Source organism: Bubalus bubalis, chromosome 8 (genome assembly GCF_019923935.1).
Source record: "Bubalus bubalis isolate 160015118507 breed Murrah chromosome 8, NDDB_SH_1, whole genome shotgun sequence".
NCBI classification, from domain to species: domain Eukaryota; kingdom Metazoa; phylum Chordata; class Mammalia; order Artiodactyla; family Bovidae; genus Bubalus; species Bubalus bubalis.
The window spans coordinates 68,874,125-68,900,412 of record NC_059164.1 but is presented as its reverse complement, the minus strand read 5'-3'; the positions used below and the strand labels follow the sequence as shown (position 1 = coordinate 68,900,412).

Sequence of the window (26,288 nt, the reverse complement as noted above, 5' to 3'; positions counted from 1 at the left end):
AAGGTGGGAGACATCTCAAAGAGTAAGAGTGTGCCATATAGACACTGAGTGGGCTCTTGATTTTTTTGTGTGCGGAGAGCCGAAGTGTATAACAAATCATGGATTTTTCCATTTAAGTTTTTTTATTTTTTAATTAACAACATGCTACTTTGCTTTACTGTTCTTCTGTTTTGTTCCTGAAAAGCCTTTGCTTATTCCATGCAGACTTAAACCACAACAGCCCCTCCACTGCCATCTCTGGGTACCCTGCCTCTTTGACATGGCCCTCTGGTTTCTCCTTTACCCCTCAAACCACTACTGGGGCCTGATGGCCGGCCTCCTGTAGGCACCTTCCCCTTTCATCTGTCAACATTTTCCTGGAATGAAGGATAAGAGAACATCAGGAAATACTAGAGCATGGTTTTTGCAAGTGGGTAACAAGAGGAGCCCCATGAGTGGAATGAGAACATCTTCTGATGTAGTGTGTTTCCATACACTGCTGATCATCACTAGGGAGAGCTGGGCCTGCCCATGAGACAGCATGGTACCCCAGTCCACAAGATGCCCAGATGGACAGCACAGACACGAAATGCCATCAGATCCAAACAACCAGCAACACGTACAAATACTTCTCCTCCTTCCCCAAAGACTGTAAGACACGATAACATTTGGGGGGCTAGCTCAATATCACCACATATATCCTATATTGAGATGTCCTAGTTACTCTTCGACAGATAATGTTTGGGGAACTAGCTCAATATCACCACGGATATCCTATACTGAGATATCCTAGTTACTCTTCTGCAGGAGTTTGCTATTTGTGGCACACCGGGTCAGACAGTCACAAAGGAAAAAAGTAAGAATGCCAAAGAGTAACTCTGCATTTCCCTCTGCCAGTAGAGCTCAGCAAGACTTTCATTTTACTTATTTTTCTGGTACGTCTAAAGCCAAAATAGCCCTAGTAAGAGAATCTTTACATTTTCACAATGCAAAGCAAATGATCAGTGACAGTTACAATTCACCAATCACTGGAAAAAGTCATAGATACAAAGGAAGGCGATGCCTGAAACTCTAAACAATGCACACTAAAAAACGCCCTTTTACTGTATACTAGTGAACACTGACAACCTACATTTCCTGTTTTTGACTTAATAAAAAATGTCTCAAAAAGCCCAAGTCACATGTGTCGTAAACAAGATGAAATATTCCAGGATTCTTAACTCTTTATTTTTCTGTTAACAGCAGACAAAGAAGCATGCCTCTTTCATAGCTCTTCTGTCATTAAGTCTCCAAAAATAATTTATTGCCTTAAAAGTAAGACTAGGAATGTGGTTAGCAATTTACTGGTGAGTACAGATTGAAAGATAAACTAATAGTGATGTAAATCCAGAACAGCAAGTAGACTAACATAATCCAAGAGATATGCAGGGCTATGGAATATGCCTACAGCTATGTAACCTGGATCCTGCTATCAAAATTATAAAACTTTATATATAAATACAGTTTTAGGATAAAACTATTAATTATGATATTATGTTTATTTAAGGTGATAACAAAATTGAAATGCAAACCAGTAGAAGGATTTAGCACAATTTTAAACAAACTGATTCATAAAAATAATAAAAAATAAAAAGATTTTCAACCTCTAATATTATTTTCCCCATCTAATAAATCTGAAACTAGGCTTTGTGTTTCAGAATAACTTCACTAACAAGGCAGTTGTCACTGTTGTTCAGTCGCTAAGTCGTGTCCTACTCTTTGCGACCCCACGGACTATAGCACACCAGTCTCCTTGTCCTCCACTATCTCCCAGAGTTTGCTCAAGTTCATGTCCATTGAGTTGGTCATGCTACCTAACCATCTCATAAAAATTACATATTTCACTTTCATTCATCCCTATAAATATCTTTCACTTTAGGGAGGAGGGAAAAAGATTTCAAAATCTCCACTGAACTACTGAAGTATATAAAATGTTTTAACACATTAAAAAAACCAGCAGTGATGTTATATGAAAAGAATTGTAAGCAATAAGTTACAGTCTTGTATTTTTAGGCAAGCAGTATTTGAATTTATTATTAGTGAGGTTCAAAGGTTAAAACTAAGAAAATGCCAGGCACTTTGAAGGAGGGCTGGCTCAGCCAGGGGTCACGTGACAGCTACTAATTGGAAAATGTTAAAAAGGGAAGGGGGAAGGGCAGAGTATCTGCCTTCTCTTCCTTCTTTATTGTAACATTTGATTTTCACCAGAAGAAAAAAAGAAAGAAAGCTAAGATTTGTATAACTCTCAAAAGAGGCTTGAAATAAATAAATCACCCACAGCAAACACCCCATCAGGCTTCCTTGCAGTAACAGGAAAAAAAAAAAAAAAAACCCGAAAAGGCTGAATTTTAAAATCAAACTATATTAGAGAATTTTAATAAAGCAAGCCTGATTGTCAAAGTAGCTAAATTGTTTTGTCATTATATTTACAAAATTAAAATACTCTTTATTATAGTACATGCCATTTTATTTCTTGATTTGCCTAAATATTTATATTGAAAAGAATGAATCTTTTCTTAAACTATCTTGTGTGCCTTTTTTAAAAGACTGTTTTCAGAACTGACAATTTTCCAGAAGGTAAGTCAAATCAATGATAATTATATACCGCAAACTATAGATCAGTTAATTATAGAAAGCAACTTGTATCTCTTTGAAATCTTTTAAATGATATTTTTTATTAGACAAGTCATGGAACTAATTTTTTTAACTAAGTACACATTTTTTATGTCTCTATAAATATTGTTAGACTCCTTAAAATGCATTCTTCCTTAAGTATACAATTTTTACATTTAATTCAGAATGATGAAAAGAATTTTCATGATTAATGCTTATACTTTATTGACATGAGATAGGAAAGTAATAACCCATAGCTAGATTTAAAGTGGGATTTATGACATCATTTTGCTTGTGCACATTAGCTGCAATTACCTGCACCACTCATTCTGAGCCACTAGATGGTGTAAAAAAGAAATTTAAATAGTAAAATTTCATTTCATCACCAAGAAATCTAAATATAACTCTGAGAAAGATTAAACAAATTTCTAGGTATATAATAATGCTAGTGATTTGTATTATCTACTGTACTTTAAAAAAATCTATTAATACATAGCATCAGCTCCACCTTGATCTAGAAACAAGTCCTTTTGAGCAATGTTTTCTCTCTACTAAGGACCTTGAGATCTGAATTTATAATGATACTCAGCACACAGACTGCTGTCATCATTCACGTGTTGAACAAATTTATGATATTAAATTATGGTCTACGTTTGCCAAAATTTTGATAAAAACTGGAAGACAAAGCAAATATAAAATTAGAGAATCAGCAGAGGTTCCTATCTGAACTCACCCCAAGCCAAATGGGGAAGTAAAAGTCTTCACAAATATATCCTGAACCTCAAAGCAACCTGACAACAAATAGCTAAGATGCTCATTAAAGCCCTGAATGTGTTCAAATTCCACTGAGAGAAAGCTCAGTGTCCTTTCTTTCACCCTCACTAAGACCAACCTGGTTGATTCTACTAGGTCCACAGCTGGGTAAATATGGGTATTTACTCATCCAGCCAATGGTGACAATGTGCTAGCTAACAAAGTCTTGTCTCTTCTTTCAAAAAACAAAATGAGTTCCAGAAAAAAATGCCCACCTCCAGAAGGCATCTCAGGAAATGCTGACAGTGGAACTTTAAACCGTGTGAAAGGTTGATAAAGGAAGTATTTTTGGTCAGCCCAAATAACAGCATTTAGAAATTTTAGATGGGAGAATATTCTCCCTATGCATGACTTTGAGCAAACTCCAGGAGACAGTGAAGGACAGGGAAGCCTGGAGTGCTGCAGTCCATGGGGTCACAAAGAGTCGGACACAACTGAGCAACTGAACAACAACAACAATATTCTTATGAGCCAGACTTTAACCATTTAACTTAACTTTACAACGTGCACGCGTGTGTGCGCTAGGTCGCTTCAGTTATGTCCAACTCTGTGCAACCCTGTGGACTGTAGCCCACCAGGCTCCTCCGTCCACAGGATTCTCCAGGCGAGAATACTGGAGTGGGTTGCTGTGTCCTCCTCCAGGGGAGTCTTCCCAACCCAGGGATGGAAACTGCGTCTCTTATGTCTCCTGCACTGGCAGGCAGGCTCGTCACCACTAGCACTACCTAAAATTACCATCTCCACAGAACAGGTTTGGGAGAAAAGGAATGACTTCCCCCAGAATCCTACATATATGATACACACCCATAACTGCACTTTCAATTTGACCTTCACAGAAAATGGTTTTCTGAGGCAATGGCAGAAATAAGACAAGCCTACGGGGGCGCTGCTTCACAGCCTGTCCCCGAGGCTGGTACTCTGCGGCTCTCAGCAACAAAGACAACTTGGTTCATAAGAAAGCTTCAAGAACAAACCACGTGGGCTTTGTAAGTTTCATATTTTACCACACATATATAATGGCTGCATGCCATTTATCCCTATAGTCTGAAATTCCAAGTGGAAGCTAATCAACCTTTTAATTTTATATGCAATTTTACACACAATTGAATTTTATGCAGCTAAACTGCTGAAAGAAACTGTGAGCTAAGTAAATTTGAGGAATGATTCCAAGAAAGTTTCTTGTCAAGAACTGAAACTAATCAGTTTGCTTTCTATATTAAGTAACTGACTCAAAAAGCTGTGATTTTAACACAGGACTATTGAATGCTCTGTAGTAGGCTTAATCCAACCAACGGTTGTGACATGACTGTTTATAGCTTCCAAGAACTGAAAGCATCCTTCTAAAAAAATAAAAAACTTACATTAGTGAGCGGAGGACTGTGAGAAATAAGGAACAGGTCTTACTTGAGCACCTGAGCTAACAATGATCACAGCGGACTATATTTACTTACTATTTTCATCCAGTAATCTATAAGTGTTTATATCTCATTTCTTTTGAATTCCTGGTACCTAGAATGGGTCCTTGCATATTTTAGGTACTTTATGATGGTTACAAATTAAATACAAGTAAGGAAAGAAGGCGAGTGGGGGAGAAGAGAGGGGAAAAGGTAGGAAGATTGATAAAAGCACTATAAAAAAAACAAGAGCAGAAAGCCCTGGTCTGGGAGTCAAGATGTCTGGTTAAAGGACTGGCTCTGGCACTTTCTTGATGCAAGTTCACTTATCTGTAAAACTGAGGATAGACAGACGAGCCCAAAGGTCTCTCACTCAAATGTTCTATGATTCTCTGTGTATGATTTTACACACCAGTCAACTAGTGTTTAAATTCAATAAGTGATCTTATTTCCAAATTCTCTTCTGTATTTAATAAGTCATACTACCTTGCCCAAAGGTTAAAAATATTTCTCTAATAGGGACTGATGTTGAAGCTGAAACTCCAATACTTTGGCCACCTCATGCGAAGAGCTGACTCATTTGAAAAGACCCTGGTGCTGGGAAAGATTGAGGGCAGGAGGAGAAGGAGACAAAAGAGGATGAGATGGTTGGATGGCATCACTGACTCAATGGACATGAGTTTAAGTAAGCTCCTGGAGTTGGTGATGGACAGGGAGGCATGGCGTGCTGCGGTTCATGGGGTCGCAAAGAGTCAGACATGACTGAGAGACTGAACTGAACTGAATCAACAAAGAACACTAAACTTCTAAACTTAAAATTTATGTAATGTTTCTCTACCTATATTTAAATAGTTTTTATATATTGTTTGTTTCTAAAGTGGCCTCATGAAGCAGACTGAGGAGAGAGATTTTTAATCCCCATATTATAGCAGGCAAAGTTAAAACATGAAAACTAAAGGAACTCACACATGTCTTTAGAAGTGTAATCAATTAAGAACCTCGACTTTTAGATAGATCTAAGGACAGAAAGATTTTAAATAATCTAGTATCTTAAGAGACAGAAACAATGATTTTTTTTAATACAGGAGGATGAGTTCATAGCAATACACTTTGCTATTATGTTTACAAATACAATTATGCTAAACTTAAAAAAATTACCTACACCTGTCTGAATAGAAGAGTATTGCTTTTAAATTGTCGGAACACCCAATGTATTTACATAAAGATGAAAAACTTGTTCTATAAACAGTGTTTCCAGTAGTGAATGGCAGACAAAATCAGAATAAGCACACAGAAGAATAAAAAGGAAGAGGAAAGGAAAACATAATAAATAACCTAATACCTTACAATGTTAACTTTCACATAAGTATATTGTTTCTGGAGAAGGCAGTATGTGGATGGGAGCCAAAGGCTGAAGTGATAGGTAAACACACTGTTAAGTTGAATCCTGTTATCTGATTGTGTTTAAAATTTGATTATATTTCACTTGACAAAATAATTAATTATGGTGAACTCCCAATTGTTACCAGGGATCTAGAAGAATTCCAGTTGGCATTTTTCCCCAGTGTCCTCGATCCAAATGGATAAAATCCACCCTATCCACCCTTTACAGTTGTCATACTGGTGTATCTGCTTACCTTGCTAAGAATGTAAATCACATCACCACGTTTAAATGACAATTCATCAGAAAGAGCTCCTGTGCAGTCCCACAAACCCTGGTAAAAATTAGCATAATCAGTGCTTTTATCTCCTGGGAAGAAGGAAGAGAAAACAAGAGTTAGTTTTCCTGTAATGGGCCCTCATTTTTAAATGAACCAATAGTAGTTAAAGGGCCAAAACGGTCTTAAAAAAAAAATCTGTCCTCATTAAAAGAACACTTCATTACATCCACACAAGAATTCTACTTCTTGCTCTCATCTAAGGACCCTTTTCAAAAAGATCTATTTTGAATGTCTCTTTTTTCCTCTCTCCCTCTCTTGTTCTTACCTAAAACTTGCAACTGCAGTAAGTTTCTTCAAACCAGCACCTAAGTTACTTCCCACTTATTTTCTGTAACAAACCTAAGCCCACCTGCAACATGTTTTGAAGGTAAGTCAACCTCCCTGCATAATAAGCAATATGCATGAGATATGATAAACAGGCTGTGAAATAAGCACTGGACAGAACTGGTACTGAAACTGCAGAAATAAGCACTGGGCATAAGAATAATAATAATAAAGGAGATAAGATATAAACATAAACAAACAAGATAACACAAAAAAAATTTTTTTTAAGTTTTTTAAAATGCAAAGCTAGTTAAAGGAAGAGAATAGACTGAAAGTAATCTAACAGATAATTCCGGCTCTTATCTTTGAGGACTTTTGTATCCAAAGCCTCTCAAAGTTATTTCCAAAATATTTTAGCAACTTTGAAATTGCCAGTGCTGAAGGTGCATTTTTCAAGATTTCTGTCAGCCCTAGTTTAGGACATTAGACTCTGAATAAACATGCAACATACACTGGAGTTATCAGCTCATCCTTCTCACAGCATAAGCACAATGGATGTGATGTGCTCAAACTGCCATACAGACCATTAACTGATTGATTATTTAGCGCTCTCCATTCTGCAATACCACAATAAACTGGGTAATAAATGCTTTGTCACTTATACAATGTGGGTTGCCTGAAACAGTGCAGAGTTAAATACACTGGCTGCTTTTGTTACACTGAGAACTGTTTCCTGTTTTTAATTTCATGATAATTGAGTTTTGATGAGTTAATGCAAAAAGAATGCAAGTAATATCAATAAGATGTCCGTGTATTCACTAACCAGGCAGAACATACACGTGCTGACAACTTCCATCACTGGAATGTCATCTTTGAATTCTGAGGGGATAACTGTAGAGATGCATGGTGGATCGGGGTTGTCATCTTAGTTTTGTTATATGACTCTCAAGTATCAGGCTGCTTGGCAATTCCAACACAGTTGGTCATATTAGCGTGTCATGAAGACATTCATCTTATTACACATAGTTTGTGATTTACACAAAGTCTTAGGTTTATTAGAAATTTAAAAAATTCTTTTTAGTATCTGAAACTTTTTTTTTAAGCCCAAAAGAAAATCTGAATAATACAGAGTCTATTTAGGAAGTAATACACTACTTTTCCATTATATTTATATTATATAAGGACCAGAATAGACAACCAGAAAAAATTCTATTATTAAATTTTTTCCCTTATTTTCTAAGGATTAAAAAAAGGGGAAAAGCAAAGGTGGGAGAGAAGGAAGGAGGGAGACAGAGAGACAGACACCTTATTGACTTCGCTCTTGCATGTGGGCACTCATCACTGAAGCCATCAGAGGCGTACACATGCCTGGGAATCCAACCAAGAACTAAGAACGCTCTGTGGTCACGCTTATTACATTTTTCCCCTCAAAGCATGTATTAAGGAAATTCTGTGAATGGACACTAGAGGGCACTCTGGCTGGACAGATCACTTCAAACATTGTCAAAATTTTTTTAGAAAAAAATTACTTAATAATAAAGTGACTGATTTCCTTTAAAAACCACTTATTTAGACAAATAGGGATTTAGAAGTTGAAACATTCTAGTCAGATTAAATCAACTGCTAACTGGGTCAAATGTTGCGCCCCGTGCAGTCCGTCAGTGTCAGTTTAGAAGTCAAGGAATTAGAGCAAAGAGAGGATGACATCATTTCACAGGCGAGGCCCTCCCTGACAGCCACTGGCCAGGAGGTAAAAGGATCTAAATAGCTGGTTACCCCTGTGGAGGTTCCTGTGTGTTCCCCATGCTGCTCAGCCTTAGGCTCAACCCCAAAAGGTTGAAGAAAGGAAACTTGAGCTAAAAACAAGAGAAGTTCTGGCTTAGCTGGAGCATCCCAGTGGGTTCTTCAGCTGTTCAGCCTGCTGCCTGCTCTTTTCCGTTTTCAGATTCTCTCAGAACAGTTTTTCATTCAGTAGATTTTCAAAAGGTAGAGTGGTGGGGAGAAGGAGAAAAAAAAAAGTATATGGTGATTTCTAACACATAATCCTGATCACTTTGGGGTCTTTCTTCCCCTCGATGCACTTGGTGAAACCCTCATTAACACTAATGGGAGTTACAGGAGCGCAGGAGGGGAAGAGAGACCCCCACCGTGCGCAAGATGCATTGCTCTCGAGATGTGCATCATGGGCATTTCATTAAATCTCACTGCTGTAAAGAGGCAACAGAGCCAGCGATCTGGCAATCCTGGGAACAAGAGGCGTTTTCTACTTTGCTTTCTGCCATCTTGATGATGATGTTATCCAAAGACCAACCTCATTTCTGTGTCCCATATGTGAGCTCTGTTAAAGAATAATAAGTTGTTTATGTCACATGGCTACATGTACACACAATTGACTATTCTTTCTATTTCAGCATGCAATATTAGTTATGATGTAGAAGAATCACAACTGGGGAGAAAACCTGGTAGTGTATGTTAATTAGCCTTAGTCTCTTTAAGAAAGCAATGTCGAAATTCTTAGTATGAATTCTAGACATAAAAATTAAGAACTATCTTGTTCCTTAGAGAGCAGCAAGCTCCTCTGGTTTACTTTTCTAATATTTTTTTCTGTACTAGATTTTTATTCATTTCCTCGTCAGTGCATTTTTTTCTTTTTATAATTTATTTATTTTTAATTGGAGGATAACTGCTTTACAACATCGTGTTGGTTTCTGCCTACTATTCTAAATTTTAAGTGTGGCTAAAAATACACAAAAAACCACACATCGATATCCTTGGAAGCCCTGTGGGTTCACAAAGGTTAACACCACTTATACACTGAAAAAATAACCCATGTGAGATGTGTTTTTACAAACAACAAAAAAAAATGGAATGGAGTACAATGTCATAAACCACCAATAAGCTTACTTTCTGACTACAACTTAAATCTGTTTAGTTGTTTTTACTGCATATATTAATTTTTATATTCTAAATTAGTTTTCCTATTCTATCCACGTCATGATCAACATCTTCAAAATTACCAAAAATAATCATCTCCTTATGTTTCTTGTCCTGAGAGGTATATATGGTTAAAAGAAGAAGGTAAAGAAAGAAAATAACATTCTAAACTAGCCAGCTTGTGAAAGATTTAAACAATGTACTTGCACCTGTAAGTTAAACTAGCACAAACAGAACACTGGGCAATAAAAACAGAACTGTTACGAAAGTATAAGCTAAATATTGAAGATATTTAGTTTTGCAAAAATGAAAAGATTTTAAAAACATGATGACAATAGATGAAACACACAATGATAGATAATGATGAATGTCTTCTTGAGTAGTGTTAAAGGTTTAAAAACTATTTTAGAAAAATAAGCATATTATACAAAGTTCAAAAAAATCACATGGACTCTTTTTTCCATATATATAAAAATATATGCAAGCTCTATAAGCTTAAGCATGAAAGAACTTGTAAGAAATATAAGATTAATTCTGTTTTTGCGTACATATTTCACATTAGTCTGAATTTTTTTTTTTTTTACTAAAATCAGTCAATGTGAAAAATATATAACATTCTTGAGTAAGGTTAGAAGTTCACATCATGTGATGCTCAGCAAGATAGTAATACCCTTGTCAACTCACTGCCCTGCACAGCAAACAAACTTCTAGTGTTACATCTTTGACAGCCTGGGGAGAGCAAAGGTCACTGCTATGCAAAAGCATTAAAACTGTTGCTTGAAAAGAATTTCATGTCACTAAAGATAAGAATTATTGCAGTGCTTTATGGCTATTGCATGAAAAGCTAGATCTCCTTATTGCATTCCTTTGAGGAAAAACTGATTCGTTTTTCCTTCCCTCAAAGGTAAAAATTTGGGAGAGAGTTACTCTAAAAGGATTTTTGAAAAATGCAATTGCTTTAAACCAAAACACTTATATTTATGGGAAGAATATCTGTATGTGTCCAGTTTCCACACCTACACTGAAATTTAAAAAAAAGAAAATGACATGCTTTTAGCAGAAGCTTCATGATAAAAAAACATATGTACTTCCACTGCCATTGAATGTCGTCCTCAAGATTTTGCTCAGACATGGTGTTTATAGCTGCATTTTGCAGGAACAGAGGACTCACATCTAATGACTTTGTCCTCACTTCCTTTCTGAAAAAAGCAGACCCAAACCTCATGCACCAACCTGTTCCTGCTTTCCTGTCCAGGTCCGGAAGTCAGGCCTCTGTTTCCTTTCCACATGTCACAGTAGGAAGGACTCTGGAAAGCTACTTCCTGAACACACACTTCTTGTCCACCCTGTCCCTGACAGCTTGAAAGAGTGATGTATGACCATATCAGCAAGGGGAGGCGACCCCCATCTATAGCTCTTTGCAGGACATGGGATGATATGGCAGACCTTGCCCCAGCTGACATGTGGCTATGAAGAGGTGTAAAGTCCTGATAAGAAGGCAGTCCTTCTCTTCTTTCCGTGTAAAATAATTGCTGATTTATCAAAACTAACCTCATGCCTGCACTACAGATACGGTTTATCTCCTACTATTTGGAAATAACAACCAGCAAGAAAACTTGCTTGCATCATGTGATTCTGTACAGAGCATATATAGCTATTTTTCCAGTCTCAGTCATAATTAGCACTTGGGGCCATGTGCCAAGTGGAAATGGATAAGTGGAATATCCTTCCTAGTCTTCTAGGCCACCAGTGTCCTTTTCCCATTTTTAAGCTGCTGTCACTGGACTCTGGCATTTCTTACCCAATTCATTTGCTTTCTGTGTTAATCATATGCAATGAAGATATGCATGGCCAACATTTAAACAGGCTGCAGATCAATTAGCGGTCTTAAGTTTATCTGATTTTTATCAAAGAAGACAGAGCCGTGGGTCGATTGTCAGAGCCTGTGTCAAGTTGACCTTTTCAGAGATGTCTACATTGCTAGTCCCCTGGGCAACTTGTTGTCCCCTGTTAGTCTCTGAATGGCAGAAGTCTGTTCTGCTCAAGCACAAAGTATACACAGATGTCTATATTACATTCTTATAGGTTTGACAGCAACTGCATGTTGTATCTATAAACTGTCCTTTAGCAGTGACACTTCCTCAATGATGATAAGCTAATTTATGCAACTAAATCTCCTTTGTGCAGAAATGAAAGCTAATTGAGTCATTACAAAGTAATTCAGGAAGGAATACCTTGTATAAATTGGCTTACTTTATAAATCCTTCTCAAGTGGTTTTCATGCATCCTAAATGGGTCTAAGCAGCTTATCAGCCATAAGAGATCCAGACCCAAGGACCCAACTGCAGGGAGCTGAGGACACATCTTAGAGTAGGGAGAAAGTGATGAAAAGGAAAGTGAACAAGACCAAAATAAGCTTTTCCCACCAGCTCATTACCTGTGGTGTGGTGAACACTGTCCTGACTCATCTTCCTTTGTCCCTCCACTTTCACCAGAGCTCCGTCCTCCTCCTCGTCTGTAAATAAACAACAAATGGAACATTGAAGTCCAGTACGAACAACACAGTACTCACCCCATCTTAAGAGCAAAACTAAAAGTTTATAACACGTAAATATTCCTTTTCAAAGAAGGAAACCACTCAACATCCACATTCCTTTTTCAATAATCTAAATAAATGAACCTATAGCTATATCCAAATAGCAACCTGACCAGTTGACTTGATAAAATTTAAGGTATGTACTAACGTTTCACATATTTTGTTTTAAATGCTCACAGAAATTCATCTGGAACAATTTTAAATCCAGAAAAGCCCTAAAAATCCAGTAAAATGATACCCAGCATTATATGGATTGACCACATTATACTGTGGCATGAATACCACACAGAATAAAATCACTGTCCCTAAAACATCAACAGAACAGAGAAAATGTGTGATATAAAATAGTTAACCTATAAGTCATTCATTGAGTATCAGATACTTCAGATACTTACAGAGAGATACTAGAATGATCCTCATCCTTCAAGGTAATTCCCCCCAAATTAGACTCGGGACCTACTCTGTGTCATACACTATAACAGATGTTAGGATTTTATAGATAAACCATTTTAAATCCTTATTTTACAGAGAAATAAATTGAGGCTCAAAAAGGTAAAGAAACTTTCAATGTTTGTTATTCAAATTTAGATTTGTGATTCCAAAGTCCATATTCTTTATCCTGATATGTTCAAATATATCCTTATATTATTTCTACACTCCCCCACCACACTCCTTCTTCAAGTTATAGGAGGAAGAAAATGATATAAATGAGAAGAGTTTTAAACAAAGTCAATTCTTTAACTCACAAAGGAATATTTATTACATGACCACTTCCTTCACTGAAAGATTTATATGAAATTTAGAAATATTTAAGGCAGGACATAGGAACAAAATGGCATGTCAAGGAAAAAAACTGGGTTCAAAAAGAATCACAATTTCAAGAAAAATCAAAACTTTAAAGAAAAATATGCAAAAAATACAAATACAGTCATTATCACTATTAAATAATTCAGCTAATAAATCTTCATTGAGCATTAAATACTTGTAAGAGAGAGGGTCTACCAGACAGAGGGAGAGGCATGAACAAAAGAACAAGGCACAGGCATATTCATTTTGGATAAAGAATGTGGTTCTTGTAGAGGAAGAGTAGGATAGGAGACAATGGTAGTCGTTTGGGAAAACTGTTATAAACTCGTGAACATTCAGCTACGGACTTCAGATGTTTCTATGTTTGGTGAGGAATAAGAGCCCCCGCCACCCCACCCCACCCCCAAATTTCTGAAGTGAGAAAGGGAAGGACTGAAATTGCTTGAGCAATGTCCATCTGATCTCCTTGTCCCAGAAACATAGAGAAGGGGCATGGAGAGAGACCAGTCCCAGTCTGGCTAAAGGGGAAGTTAGTCCTGAACTGGAGGGGCAGAGAATATGGACTGGAGATGATTACAAGAGGGGAAGGAACTAGAATAGACACGCTCTGCCTGACTGGATGTGGAGGGCTAAGGGAAAAGAACAAGCAACCAAGGATGACTCATGTTTTGAGTTTAGTTAACTGAGAAATGGAAACATCATTACTAAAAAGAGTATAGCCAAGATAAAGTGTTGTGCCCTGGCGTGGCAGGGAGCAGGGAAACCACAAGGAGTTGTGTTTCTGACACTAGAGATTTAACACAGGGGTGGGACAGCCCAAGGAAGACTGGAAAGTTTGGTAAAGAGATCAAGAATGCATATGTGAATTGAGACATCTCATGCAAATTTTAAAGTGGTGATAAATAAAAACCAGCATTTAAATCAAGCTTGAGAGTTACTACTATACAATTATAACTGTTTCAGATTTTTGTAACTCAATTCCAACTAAAGAATGAAAGGTCCAATACGGAACAGGTGGAAATCATTGGCACCTTATACGTATTAATTTAAACCTAATATTGTCAATTTAATATAGTTCAGTCAAACAGTAATGAGTATACAGAAGACCTAATAAAAACTCTAATATTAAATCCTGTCTCTTTTTAACAATTGCCTCACTTATGCTAAACCTGAAGAACTAGCTAACATAAATGGATTATAGGGTATTTTAATATAAAATTTTTAATTTAAACAAATTAATTTAAATTTTAATATAAAATTTAATATAACATTTAAAGGTTTTAGGGTCATTTACAGTTATTTAGTCCAAGCATCTCATTTTACAAATCATTCATGTTTTTAAGGTGAAGGAGAAGGCTTTCTGTACTTTTCACACTTTCTCTTTCCCCGGTACTCTCTCTCTTCCAATTTGGTCACAAATTCAATAGTAAGAAGTAAATTGAAAAACAGTTAAGGGCACTTATCCTGAAGTCAAAAGCTATAACCACATCAATATAGGAAGCACTATTCCTGGCTCTTAAGAAGACACTATGGGATTTAGACTCACCACCCAAAGTTAGGGTCAAGATATTATAAAAACTAATTACAATAATTAAACGGGAAAAACTCTGCTCTTGGCGAAGTTGTCAATGAATTTAGAATTTACTACTAAGAACTGTTCTTATTTTATTAAAATGTGTCTATAATGTGTACAATGTATTCTTAAATTATCAGAATGATATTCAAAATATTTACTTAACTATCAATATTTTCTGTGAAGTATCCAAATTGATATCCATGTGAGATGTTTAATAAGTATTTTAGAGGACAGGATGTGCATTAAAAACATTTCCTTTCTCCTTTTCAAACCTAGTGCTGATATCTTCAGGGCAGAGCCTTCTGTGTTTCATATGTCAATTTTTTTTAACAATAGTCAAGCAATTCATTTTATCTTGGGCTAACAGTACAGTTTCCATGTAAAAGACAACAAAATCAAAGTTGGGGTGTGTGTGTTCTTTTCTAACCTTACAAAAAAACAACTCAGACTGAATCTTGAATAGAATCTGGTACAAGGAAGATGTTCAATAAATATCAAGTTAAAAAATGGATTCCAAAATCACGAAAATAAATCTTACTACTATAATAATTTACTAACAGAGCAAAACTCTCCGCATAATCCAAAAAATATGTACGGACAAGTGATCAAATTCTAGGTTATAATCAACTTTACAATATATTAGATATATACATGTTTTATTTAGGTTTATTATTAAACATATTTTATTTGGGGGTTGAGGCACAATGTCATTATACAATACTAATTAATATCTCAAATAGTCAATGTTTGTGGGTTAATATATTCCATTCAACATTTTAATAACAGTAAACAAAAACAGCTCAGCTATGCACTAAAATCCATCAAACCACACAGATGGTTATAAGGTTTTCATTAAGTGGTTTCCATAGCAATCATATTGCAAATCTGGAAGCTTCTTGCAAATAAGCAGCTTGTATTTACATGCCTCTCAGCTGCCGCACAAAACTCTTCAGCATGTGAAGTTATTATTCCAACCACACATCGTTAGAAGAATCATTGGGAGATTTTTTTATATCAGACAGGATGAAAATAATAATAAAGTAAACTAATTGCAGAAGATAACTCTAACATAGTTATACATTTACTAAACTAACCAATGAGTCTTAAAAATATTCTGATATTGCTTCTCAACCTTTTGGCTAAGATCAAGTGTAAAAATGTTCTGATAGTCATTGAAAGGTTTTAACATTAAACCCCGTCAAAAATATGAGACCTCCAGGAACAACCAGACCCTAGTGAATCTAAAAGCTTGAACTCTACTCTCTCTCTCTTTTTTTTTTTTTTTTTGATAGATATTTAATCTTTTTTCTGAGTTGAGCAAAAAAAGAAAGAATAGCAGAAAACTGAGTCTTCCCAAATCTCTGTTTTAAGATGACTACCATTTGAGGAAATGCTTACTGTGGGAAAAGTCAAGACCCTTTTTTTTCCCGGCTAGATTAATCAATTTAATTTACAAATTGATCCATTTCCATAACAGATGGATTATTACCCTAATAAGGATCAAAGATCTGTCTAGCTACGCAGTTTTTACAAAATGGGCTATTTCTGGCTTGCTAATGTTCTTTTTTAAGGTTAAATAACCAAAAGAGAAAAGTGATAAGCCAACGACATGTTTATCTGAAATTGCTTGAAAAAGGCTAAAGACAATTTGTCAGCACCAAAACAGGGTATGTGATGTTCACAGCAGAGGGTAAGTTGACTTATCCTCTGAATTAGTCACTCAGCCCTGTCTGACTCTGCGGTCCCATGAACTGTAGCCCGCAAGCTCCTCTGTCCATGGGAGTTCCCAGGCAAGAATACTGGAGTGGGTTGCCATTCCCTTCTCCAGGGAATGTTCCCGACCCAGGGATCGAACCCAGGTCTCCTGAATTGCAGGCAGATTCTTTACTGTCTGAGCTACCAGGGAACACTATATACATTTATATCCATTAGGTAACTAAATCCTCCTAACAATTCTATGAGGCAATAATAGGAACTTTCATCCTCTTTATGTATGCAAAAGCAACATGTACAGAGCTTAATTAACTTGTCCAGGTTCACACAACCAGTTAGAACAAGAGTCGGGATTTAAACTTCCACATCTGTCACTGAAGCCCCAGCTCTAAGCCATGGCACCATTGCCTTGATTTTCATTAAAATCTTTAGTTTATAGATATATTTTGTTGCTAAAATTTCATTTGAATATTAGCTGCTTGTAGACTTGGAAAACATTTTCACATGAGTGGGTAGGTTCTCTCCTACCATAGCACAGTATTTGAGGTACATCTTGGGTTAAGCACTTCTCTCAGTGATGATTTAGAAACCAAATTTCAAGTTGGGATGCCCCAAACATGCATCTTTTCCATTCTCTTCCCCACTTCTTTCTAACCTTTAACATTCTACACACTCAACTGCCCCTAAAGCCAGGAACAGTATTTGATACTTTGTAAAGGTCTCTAAGGCAACTCACATATTTAGAATGCTGGAGTGGGTAGTCTTTTCCTTCTCCAGGGGATCTTTCCAACCCAGGGATCAAACCCAGGTCTCCTGCATTGCAGGAGGATTCTTTACCAGCTGAGCCACAAGGGAAGCCCCTTGTGCTTATTTAACTTATAGGCTGAGTACATCATGAAAAAATGCCGGGCTGGATGAAGCACAAGCTGGAATCAAGAGAGAAATATCAATAACCTCAGATATGCAGATGACACTACCCTTATGGCAGAAAGAGAAGAAGAACTAAAGAGCCTCTTGTTGAAAGTGAAAGAGGAGAGTGAAAAGGTTGGCTTAAAACTCAACATTCAGAAAACTAAGATCATGGCATCCAGACCCATCACTTCACGGCGAATAGATGGAGGAACAATGGAAACAGTAATAGACTTTATTATTTTGGGCTCCAGAATCACTGCAGATGGTGACTGCAGCCATGAAATTAAAAACCACTTGCTCCTTGGAAGAAAAGTATGACAAACCTAGACAGCATATTAAAATGCAGAGACATTTTTTTGCTAACAAAGGTCCGTCTAGGCAAAGCTTTGTTTTTTCCAGTAGTCATGTATGGATGTGAGAGCTGGACTAAAAAGAAAGCTGAGCACCATAGAATTGATGCTTTTGAACTGTGGTGTTGGAGAAGACTCCTGAGAGTCCCTTTCATTGCAAGATCAAACCAGTCAATCCTAAAGGAAATCAATCCTGAATATTCATTGGAAGGACTGATGCTGAAGCTGAAACTCCAATACTTTGGCCACCTGATGCAAAGAACTGACTCATCTGAAAAGACCCTGATGGAAATATTGAAGGTGGGAGGAGAAGGGGATGACAGAGGACGATTTAGTTGGATGGTATCACTGATTCGATGGACATGAGTTTGAGCAAGCTCTGAGAGTTGGTGATGGACAGGGAAGCCTAGCATGCTGCTGTCCATGGGGTCACAGAGTTGGACACAACTGAGCGACTGAACTGAAATGAACTAAAGGCAACTCACAAATGAAAATGGGTTTATTTCTGAGGGCAGTCAGCTTTTCTTTTTCAATTTATTTCAGTAAGAAAAACATGGTTAAATGTAGATGGTAAAGATAAGCCTTTCTACATAGAAGATCTGAAAGAGGTTCACCTACATTTCAGAGCAACAGACTACCCTTCACATTTCATCAAGGGCTCAGGTTCCAGGGAGTTGCAAGCAAGATGCCCCAGAGTAGGAGGAGATGGAGCAGATGGGATGGGGAAGTGGAGTCTAGTCCTAGCAGTAAGATGAAAATGCAGGAAGGATTTATACAAATGGTCCCTTACCCCCTCTTCTCTCTTAAGACTTGAGCCAATTTCTGAAGTTGGTGAAAGGGTCAGAGAAGTAGAAGAGGAAACTCAAAGGGCTATCAGTGAGGGAATTAAAAATTATGACAATGCAGAAAAGTGAGTTCCTTAAGGGCCTATACATCCTGGACTACTGAGAGCTTAAAATATGGCACTTCTAAAGGATTCTTCTATCTATTTAATAGCCTGACATCTAGTTTACAGCAATAAAAGATATACTTTGATAAAGATATAAGCAAGTGCCTTTTAGTAGTATCAGTCAGTTAAATGAACAGAGAGATAAAGATGCTTGAAATGGCATAGAATCATGTTTACTACCCTGGATATTAAGCAAACTAGGTCCTATGCTTAAATGTCTAGTTATTTATGCAACCTTGACACTGTTTCTTAATTCTCAATGTCTTCTCTGTAAAGTAGAAAGAATAATGTCTATCCTATAGCACCCTGACAAGATTTGGGGAGGACAACAGGATAATCAAATTTCTCAGGGAAAAAAAATGCACCATTAGCATGCAGTATCAAGTTCATGACCTGAGGAGCTAGGTGTTTTGCATCCACTTATTAATTTAGTGATATGATTAATTATGCTTATGGTTAATATGGTTAATAACATATATGGTTAATTATGATATAAAAGACAATAAAATAAGCAATGGTTGTCTAATCATATAATTTTCAACTCTGACATTCTATTCTCATGGTTTAATATGAAAACGTTATCAAAGGTTATTGATATCAAAGGTTATTCAAAAGCAAAAAGAAATGTCATTAGAGTACAGGGAATTTCTTTACTATAATATTGAAATGCACAATTTATACACAAACCTGAAAAGGCAAAAATAATGATTTTTTTCACAGACATTAAACTTGTTAACATCATGGTTGGGATGTTGGGGGGAAAACCTCAAACTCAGGCAAGGATCTCTTTTGACAGAATTGGAGGAACTCTAAGAAAGGAAAGGTACCTTAGCTACCATCTAGTTCAATTTCCTTCTTTCATTAAAGGGGAACTGAACAGGGGTGTTGAATGAGTGGACCAAGGCCATGGCACTTCCTCCCTGATCTTGTCTTTCTGCATTGCCTTCTATGTGACATGCACTGCAGGCATTTCTTCTGCTCTAGACGTTCTTCTCTAGCCAGGAGAAGAAGCCGTCTTACAGAGACTTGATCATCTACAGGCAATTATAGCAGGCAAAGAAAGCAAGTAGGTTAAAAATTAAGCTTTACTAGGCCAGATTCCATCAGTCAGAAATGACTGTGAGTCAGAAAATGACTGTGCTCCTAAAGTGTACCAGACATGGGGAAATTATGAAGGGTGACTCTGTCTTTTACTATAGTCAGTGATATTCTTCTATTTCACAAAGTTCAAATCCTTAGCTTTTTAATTAAAGTGTATAATAAATTCTGCAACATTAAAATTCTTTTAACCCCCAAAAGGTCCAAATTAAATTATTTCTCAGTTGTAGTAACCTCTACCTGGCTATGGATTTCTGGTACAAATAAAGTTTGAGACATGTAAGTTCTTCTTTTACTTTAGATTAGATTTTTTTTCTTATTATTCTTGCTACTAAAGCACTATCTGTTCATGGCTAGAAGCCAGAAAGTAGACATAGCAAAAAAGAAAAAAAATTTAAGTCACCGAAGACCTATTCTCCATAAACACTATTAGCATCTCCTTTTAGACAACCTTTATTCAGTTTCTGCTTTTTCTTTTTTTAATATAAATTTATTTATTTTAATTGGAGACTAATTACTTTACAACATTGTAGTGGTTCTGCCATACACTGACATGGATCCGCCACGGGTGCTCATGTGTTCCCCATCCTGAACCCCCTCCCATCTCCCTCCCCATCCCATCCCTCTGGGTCATCCCAGTGCACCAGCCCCAAGCACCCTGTTTTATGCATGGAACCTGGACTGGCAATTCGTTTCACACATGATAATACACATGTCTCTGCCATTCTCCCAAATCATCCCACCCTCGCCCTCTCCCACAGAGTCCAAAAGACTGTTCTATATATCTGTGTCTCTTTTGCCGTCTCGCATATGCTTTTTCTTTATTCTCATTTTTAATAAGAATATCCCAAATGTATATGTATTCATTATAAACTGCTTTGAAGCCATCCCACTTTAAGAAATTAAAAATTTTCATCTCAACTTAGATTTTGGTTTGTTTTAAATTTTCTTCTGTAAAAAATACTATGTAATATACATAAGCTGGTGTTAAGATCATTTAATTGTAACATCACTGTTTTAAAAGGAACTGTCTCCCATAGCCTCAGGAAAAAGGCAGATCTACAAATGCAGAGCTCATTTGTTACAGGCTTGGCTCTGTTTCCGCTGCCTGCTTATGCAAATTCACTCCTCCTCTTCAAGTGTGGTGCACCTTAACCTCATTTTCAAGAATCCAAGAAAGAAAAATCACAGGCCTGTAAGAGGACTTGACTTATTGGTTCTATAATCCCTTATACCAGCAGTGGTTTTCAAGACCCTTTCAGGGCATAGAGGATCTATGGGGTCAAAACTATTTTCATAATAAAATTAAGATATTTGCTTTTTTTATTGTGTTAACATTTGCACTGATGCTGCAGAGCAATGATGGGTGGTAAACTGCTGACATCTCAGCATAAATCAACACAGTGGCACCAAGCTGTCACTGTATTCTTCCCTGCCCTGCACTAGCATTAAAAACAAACAACAAAGCCAGTTTCACCTAAGAATGTCCTTGATGATCAATTATTATTTTCATTTAATGTCAACCTTGAGTACATGTCTCTTTAATATTCTTTTTTTTTTTTCCTCTTTAATATCCGAAGACTGAATGAAACATGGCTGCTGCATCTCCAGATGGAAAAGTTCGAGTGGTAAACGCAACTAGCTGTTTTTTTCATGAAACGCCATTTTTACTTGAAAGAACGAACAACTGACAGACAAACTATGGTTACTCAGACTTAAGAATCTGGCAGACATTTTCCCAAAACTGAATTGAGTGAGTTTGTCATTTTAACAAAAACAACTGACGTTTATTGCTGATGATAAAGTTTGAGCTTTCAAGCAAAAATTAGAATTTTAGAAACTTCTGTCTTGGGATATAGCTTGACCACTCCTCAGTATTTAAGGAAACTTTTCTAATGAGATCAATGGTGATATGAATGAATGTGGTGTTTTAATTGTTCCATAATTGTGTCAATATTTGGAAGTTCTGCATAATGTAATGAACCAGTATTTTCTAGCTGAGCAATGCATGATGTTACAAAAGCACACATGGGTAAAAGATCCATTCAAAGTACAAGACAGTCCTCTGAATTTTGCTGTAACGCTGTATGAAAAGTTCACTGATACAATTTTGGATTCTGCATTGCAACTTATCTTTACCATCTGTCAAGTTTGGGTATAGTACCAAAAAAGAATCTCTACAATTACCTGCAAGGACTATTAAAATACTTCCTTTTCCCACTAGTATATATCTGTATGAGGCTGGATCTTCTTCACACGCTGATTGTACTTAAACTAAACAACATATAACAACAGAGTAAAGGCAGAAGCAGATATGATTGTCTAGACATCTCCTATTAAGATAGACATTAAAGAGATCTGCAAAAAGGTAAACCATGCCACTCTTCGCACTCGTATTTTGGGGAAATATATCTATTTTTCAAATAAAATATGGTATTTATGTTCACAGGCAGTGGGTTTATCATTATAACTTTTAAATTCATTAATAAACATTTTTAACATTTCTCAGTTTTAATTTATAGCATACAATATATTAAGAGGCATAATCCTTATAAACAAAAGTTTTTGGAATCCTCAATAACTTTCAAGATTGAAAAGGCTTCCTCATTACAGGGGGCTTGAGTTCAACCCCTGGTTAAAGAACTAAGATCCTCCAGGCTGTGGCGTGACAAAAAAAAAAGTTACCACCAAAACAAACAAATGAAAAAACAAACAGAAAAGGCCTCTTGAGATTAAAAAGTATGAGAATCATTGTCTTGTACTTTCTAGGGTAGTTTTAGTTAAAAATCTAAATATTGTTGATACACAACATGAAAGATTGGCATCTTGCTAACTCAGAACACTGGTTGCTAATTATCTTATATTTCCAAAGCACACAGTCTGAGAATTGAATCTAATTACTGTTGACTCATATTGAGCTGTTGATGGAAATCCCTATGTGTTTTTCCCATTTTCTGAGGAGCCAAGTCTTTCGAATATATCTGCAATTAGATTTTTAGAGCAAGTAGGATATCCTATTTTATCTTGTTAGATTTGATCCACCATTTTGGTCTACTGAGAGTATAGCCTGTTTATATTTACTGAAGGTATTCATGAATATGGGGGCTTCTCTGGTGGCTGAGACAGTAAAGAATCTGCCTGTAATTGCCAGTGACTGGGGTTCAGTCCTTGGGCTGAGAAGGTCCCCTGGAGAAGGGTATGGCAACCCACTCCAGTATTCTTGCCTGGGAAATCCCATGGACAGAGGAGCCTGGCAGGCAACAGTCCATGGGGTTGCAAAGAGTTGGACACGACTGAGTGACTAACACTTCATGAAAATGATAGTATGATGATGTTGAGAACTAAGCCCTAAGGTATTTACAAAATCAACTGGTCAACATCCTACGGCCACTGCGGTATACAGTCAGTTATCCAGTGGTCTTTAAACTACAAAGACTTCAGAAGAATCCTGGCCAAATGCCTCACTGAAGGTATTATTTTTGTTATGTCTGTCATTTCCTTGCAACCATGTTGGATTCGAGTCTATAATCATTATTTCATCTTCTAGATGGCATAGAAGAGTCTCTTTGACACCTTATTTTAGAAGCTTCTCTGGAGTCCACTTTAAAATATTATCTGGGTCAGAAGACAAACTAAATTCCTACTTATCTTGAAGACAGGACTGAAGTGTGTCCCCCAATTTAGAATGCTTTTCCCAAACCCCTCCAGACAGCTGGCCACTCTCCCTTGTCTGCTCTCATAGCCTTAGTTAGTACAGAGTACTACATATAAATATTTGTCTACTTTCCCCTAAGTGTGAACTCCCCAAGGGCATATTTACATTACAGCAGCCTAACTCAGGAGCTGGAACAAAAAAAAAAAAAAATGTTTTCCGTGAATATTTGTTGAATAAAAACAACTGACTCTGGTTAGTATTCTAATACAATCTCTTTGTATTATAGTAGGATCTCTTTGCCCATCCTGGGCTTTTGTTATCTCTTACCAATATTATCAATAAGAGGACATTTCTTGACAGAAAGGGAGCAAATAAAATAGAAATTAAATTGTTTTCTTTGAATTACTGCCCCTAATAAATTTCAAAAACAACAAAACCAGATAGCAATTATACACCTTTTGTTGTCTTTAGTATAATTTATACATTTTAACTATTCTCATATTTTCTTTGGTTATTTAGCCATTTCAATGTCTAATATATGTTCCTTTAAAAGTTGTATTTGTTGGATAGATTCTAGCACAAGAACATGACATAGTTTAGTTTCTCTCTCTTCTTTTCCCCATTGGGACCCTCTGAGATTAAATGGTATTTTAAAATACTCATCTTTTTAAATATTTATTTGGTTGCATCAGTCTTAGTTCTGGCACACGGGCTCTTTGATCTCTGTTGCAGCATGCAGAATCTTTTTAGAAGCATGTGATGTGAGATCTAGTTCCCTGACCAAGGGTCAAACCCAGGCCCCCTCCATTGGGAGCGCTGAGTCTTAGCCATTGGACCACAAGAGAAGTCCCTAAAATACTTGTCTTTAATACCATGCTGCTGCTGCTAAGTCACTTCAGTCGTGTCCAACTCTGTATGACCCCATAGACGACAGCCCACCAGGCTCCCTCATCCCTGGGATTCTCCAGGCAAAAATACTGGAGTGGGTTGCCATTTCCTTCTCCAATGCAGGAAAGTGAAGTCGCTCAGTCGTGTCCGACTCTTGGCAACCCCATGGACTGCAGCCCACCAGGCTCCTCCGTCCATGGGATTTTCCAGGCAAGAGTATTGGAGTGGGGTGCCATTGCCTTCTCCACTTTAATACCATACATTGTGTCTATTCTTCTCTCCGAGTTTTCTGAAATCTACCTTCCAAAATTCCAGCCAAATATGTCTAACAGAGGACAGATTTTTCCCTCAATGGCTGTGATGAATTCAAAGATGACAGCTACTTCCGTCTAATTTTTCCCCACAATTAAATCTGAGTATAGTAGCAGTTTCCCTATTTACTTCCTATGTCCTTCAGTCTTAACTCATTTTTCAATGTACTACTTCCACACTTAAACTATATCTGAAGAAAGAAAAAGAGGCAATGGTAATGACTGTTTATTTCTTTTCCTTCCTCTCCATATTCTTGATGTCAGTGCCTCTTAGTCGAAGATTCCTTGTTGCTAAACACTAAAAATAAAACTAACCACTCTGACTCCTGGCTCAGTGGATCCCAGACCTAAGAAGCAGACAGGGTGGGAAGAGAACCATTCTCAATCCCCCTCATCATTTGTCTTCAAATACCACTTGCCTTTTAAACTTCTAAATATAGGCATATTTCACTAAATAATAATATAATTAATAAAATGAATTATAATGGAATCAGAAATTAACCCCATATTAATCCCAAAAGATACAATGGAACTACAGAATGCAAATAAAATTCATATTCCAGAGGGTTATATTCTCCTCTTTCACCAGCTATATAAACTGAGACAAGCTAATTAAACTCTGAGCCTCAATTTTCAGTCTGGAAAATACAAATATAAAATATACTTTAGATAATTATTGTGAGAATGAAAAGCTGAAGTGACCAATACAATACTCATTGCATACTGATATTTAATAGCAATGATTGTAATACAAATCTAAGAATTTACTGTATATGAAGCACCATGCTAGCCGTGACACTATACACAGAAATCCCACTCATCCTCAAAACCCTGTGAGGAACGTATTGCTGTTATTCCCATTTTCAGATGAAAAAACACAGTCATAGAAATATTTAAGTTAATTTTCACAGCATAGCACAGCTATAAGAAGTTGCTTCAGGGAATTTCCCTGGTGGTCCAGTGGTTAAGACTTCACTGTCCAATGCAGGGAGATGGGGTTTGATCCCTGGTCGGGAAGCTGGGATCCCACATGCCTTGTGGCCAAAAAAACAAACATAAACGACAGAAGCAATATTGTCAGAAGACTAAGATCACATGGCATCTGGTCCCATCACTTCACAGCAAATAGATGGGGGAACAATGGAAACAGTGACAGACTTTATTTTTTGGGCTCCAAAATCATTGCAAATGGTGACGGCAGCCATGAAATTAAAAGCCCCTTGCTCCTTGGAAGAAAAGTTATGACAAACCTAGACAGCATATTAAAACACAGTACACTACTTTGCCAACAAAGGTCCATCTAGGCAAAGCTTTGGTTTTTCCAGTAGTCATGTATGGATGTGAAAGCTGGACTATAAGGAAAGCTGAGTGCCAAAGAATTGATGCTTTTGAACTGTTGGAGAAGAGTCTTGAGAGTCCCTTGGACAGCAAGGAGATCTAACCAGTCCATCCTAAAGGAGATCAGTCCTGAATATTCATTGGAAGGACTGATACTAAAGCTGAAACTCCAATACTTTGGCCACCTGATGCGAAGAACTGACTCATTTGAAAAGACCCTGATGCTGGGAATGAACTGAAGGTGGGAGAAGAAGGGGATGACAGAGGATGAGATGGTTGGATGGCATCACCAACTCAATGGACATGAGTTTTGAGTAAGCTCTGGGAATTGGTAATGG

The 26,288-nt window shown here is 36.9% G+C and overlaps 1 protein-coding gene across 1 annotated transcript in view; it reads right to left on the bottom strand.

Annotated features, from left to right (window-relative positions):
* SKAP2 (src kinase associated phosphoprotein 2) overlaps positions 1-26,288 on the bottom strand; it is a 169,035-nt gene that overhangs the window by 11,151 nt on the left and 131,596 nt on the right. The window contains exons 10-11 of the mRNA XM_025291269.3: positions 12,195-12,272; positions 6,476-6,588 (exon numbers count right to left, since the gene is read on the bottom strand). Coding sequence (XP_025147054.3) covers positions 6,476-6,588; positions 12,195-12,272 — 191 coding nt within the window. The remainder of the gene's footprint in view (positions 1-6,475; positions 6,589-12,194; positions 12,273-26,288) is intronic.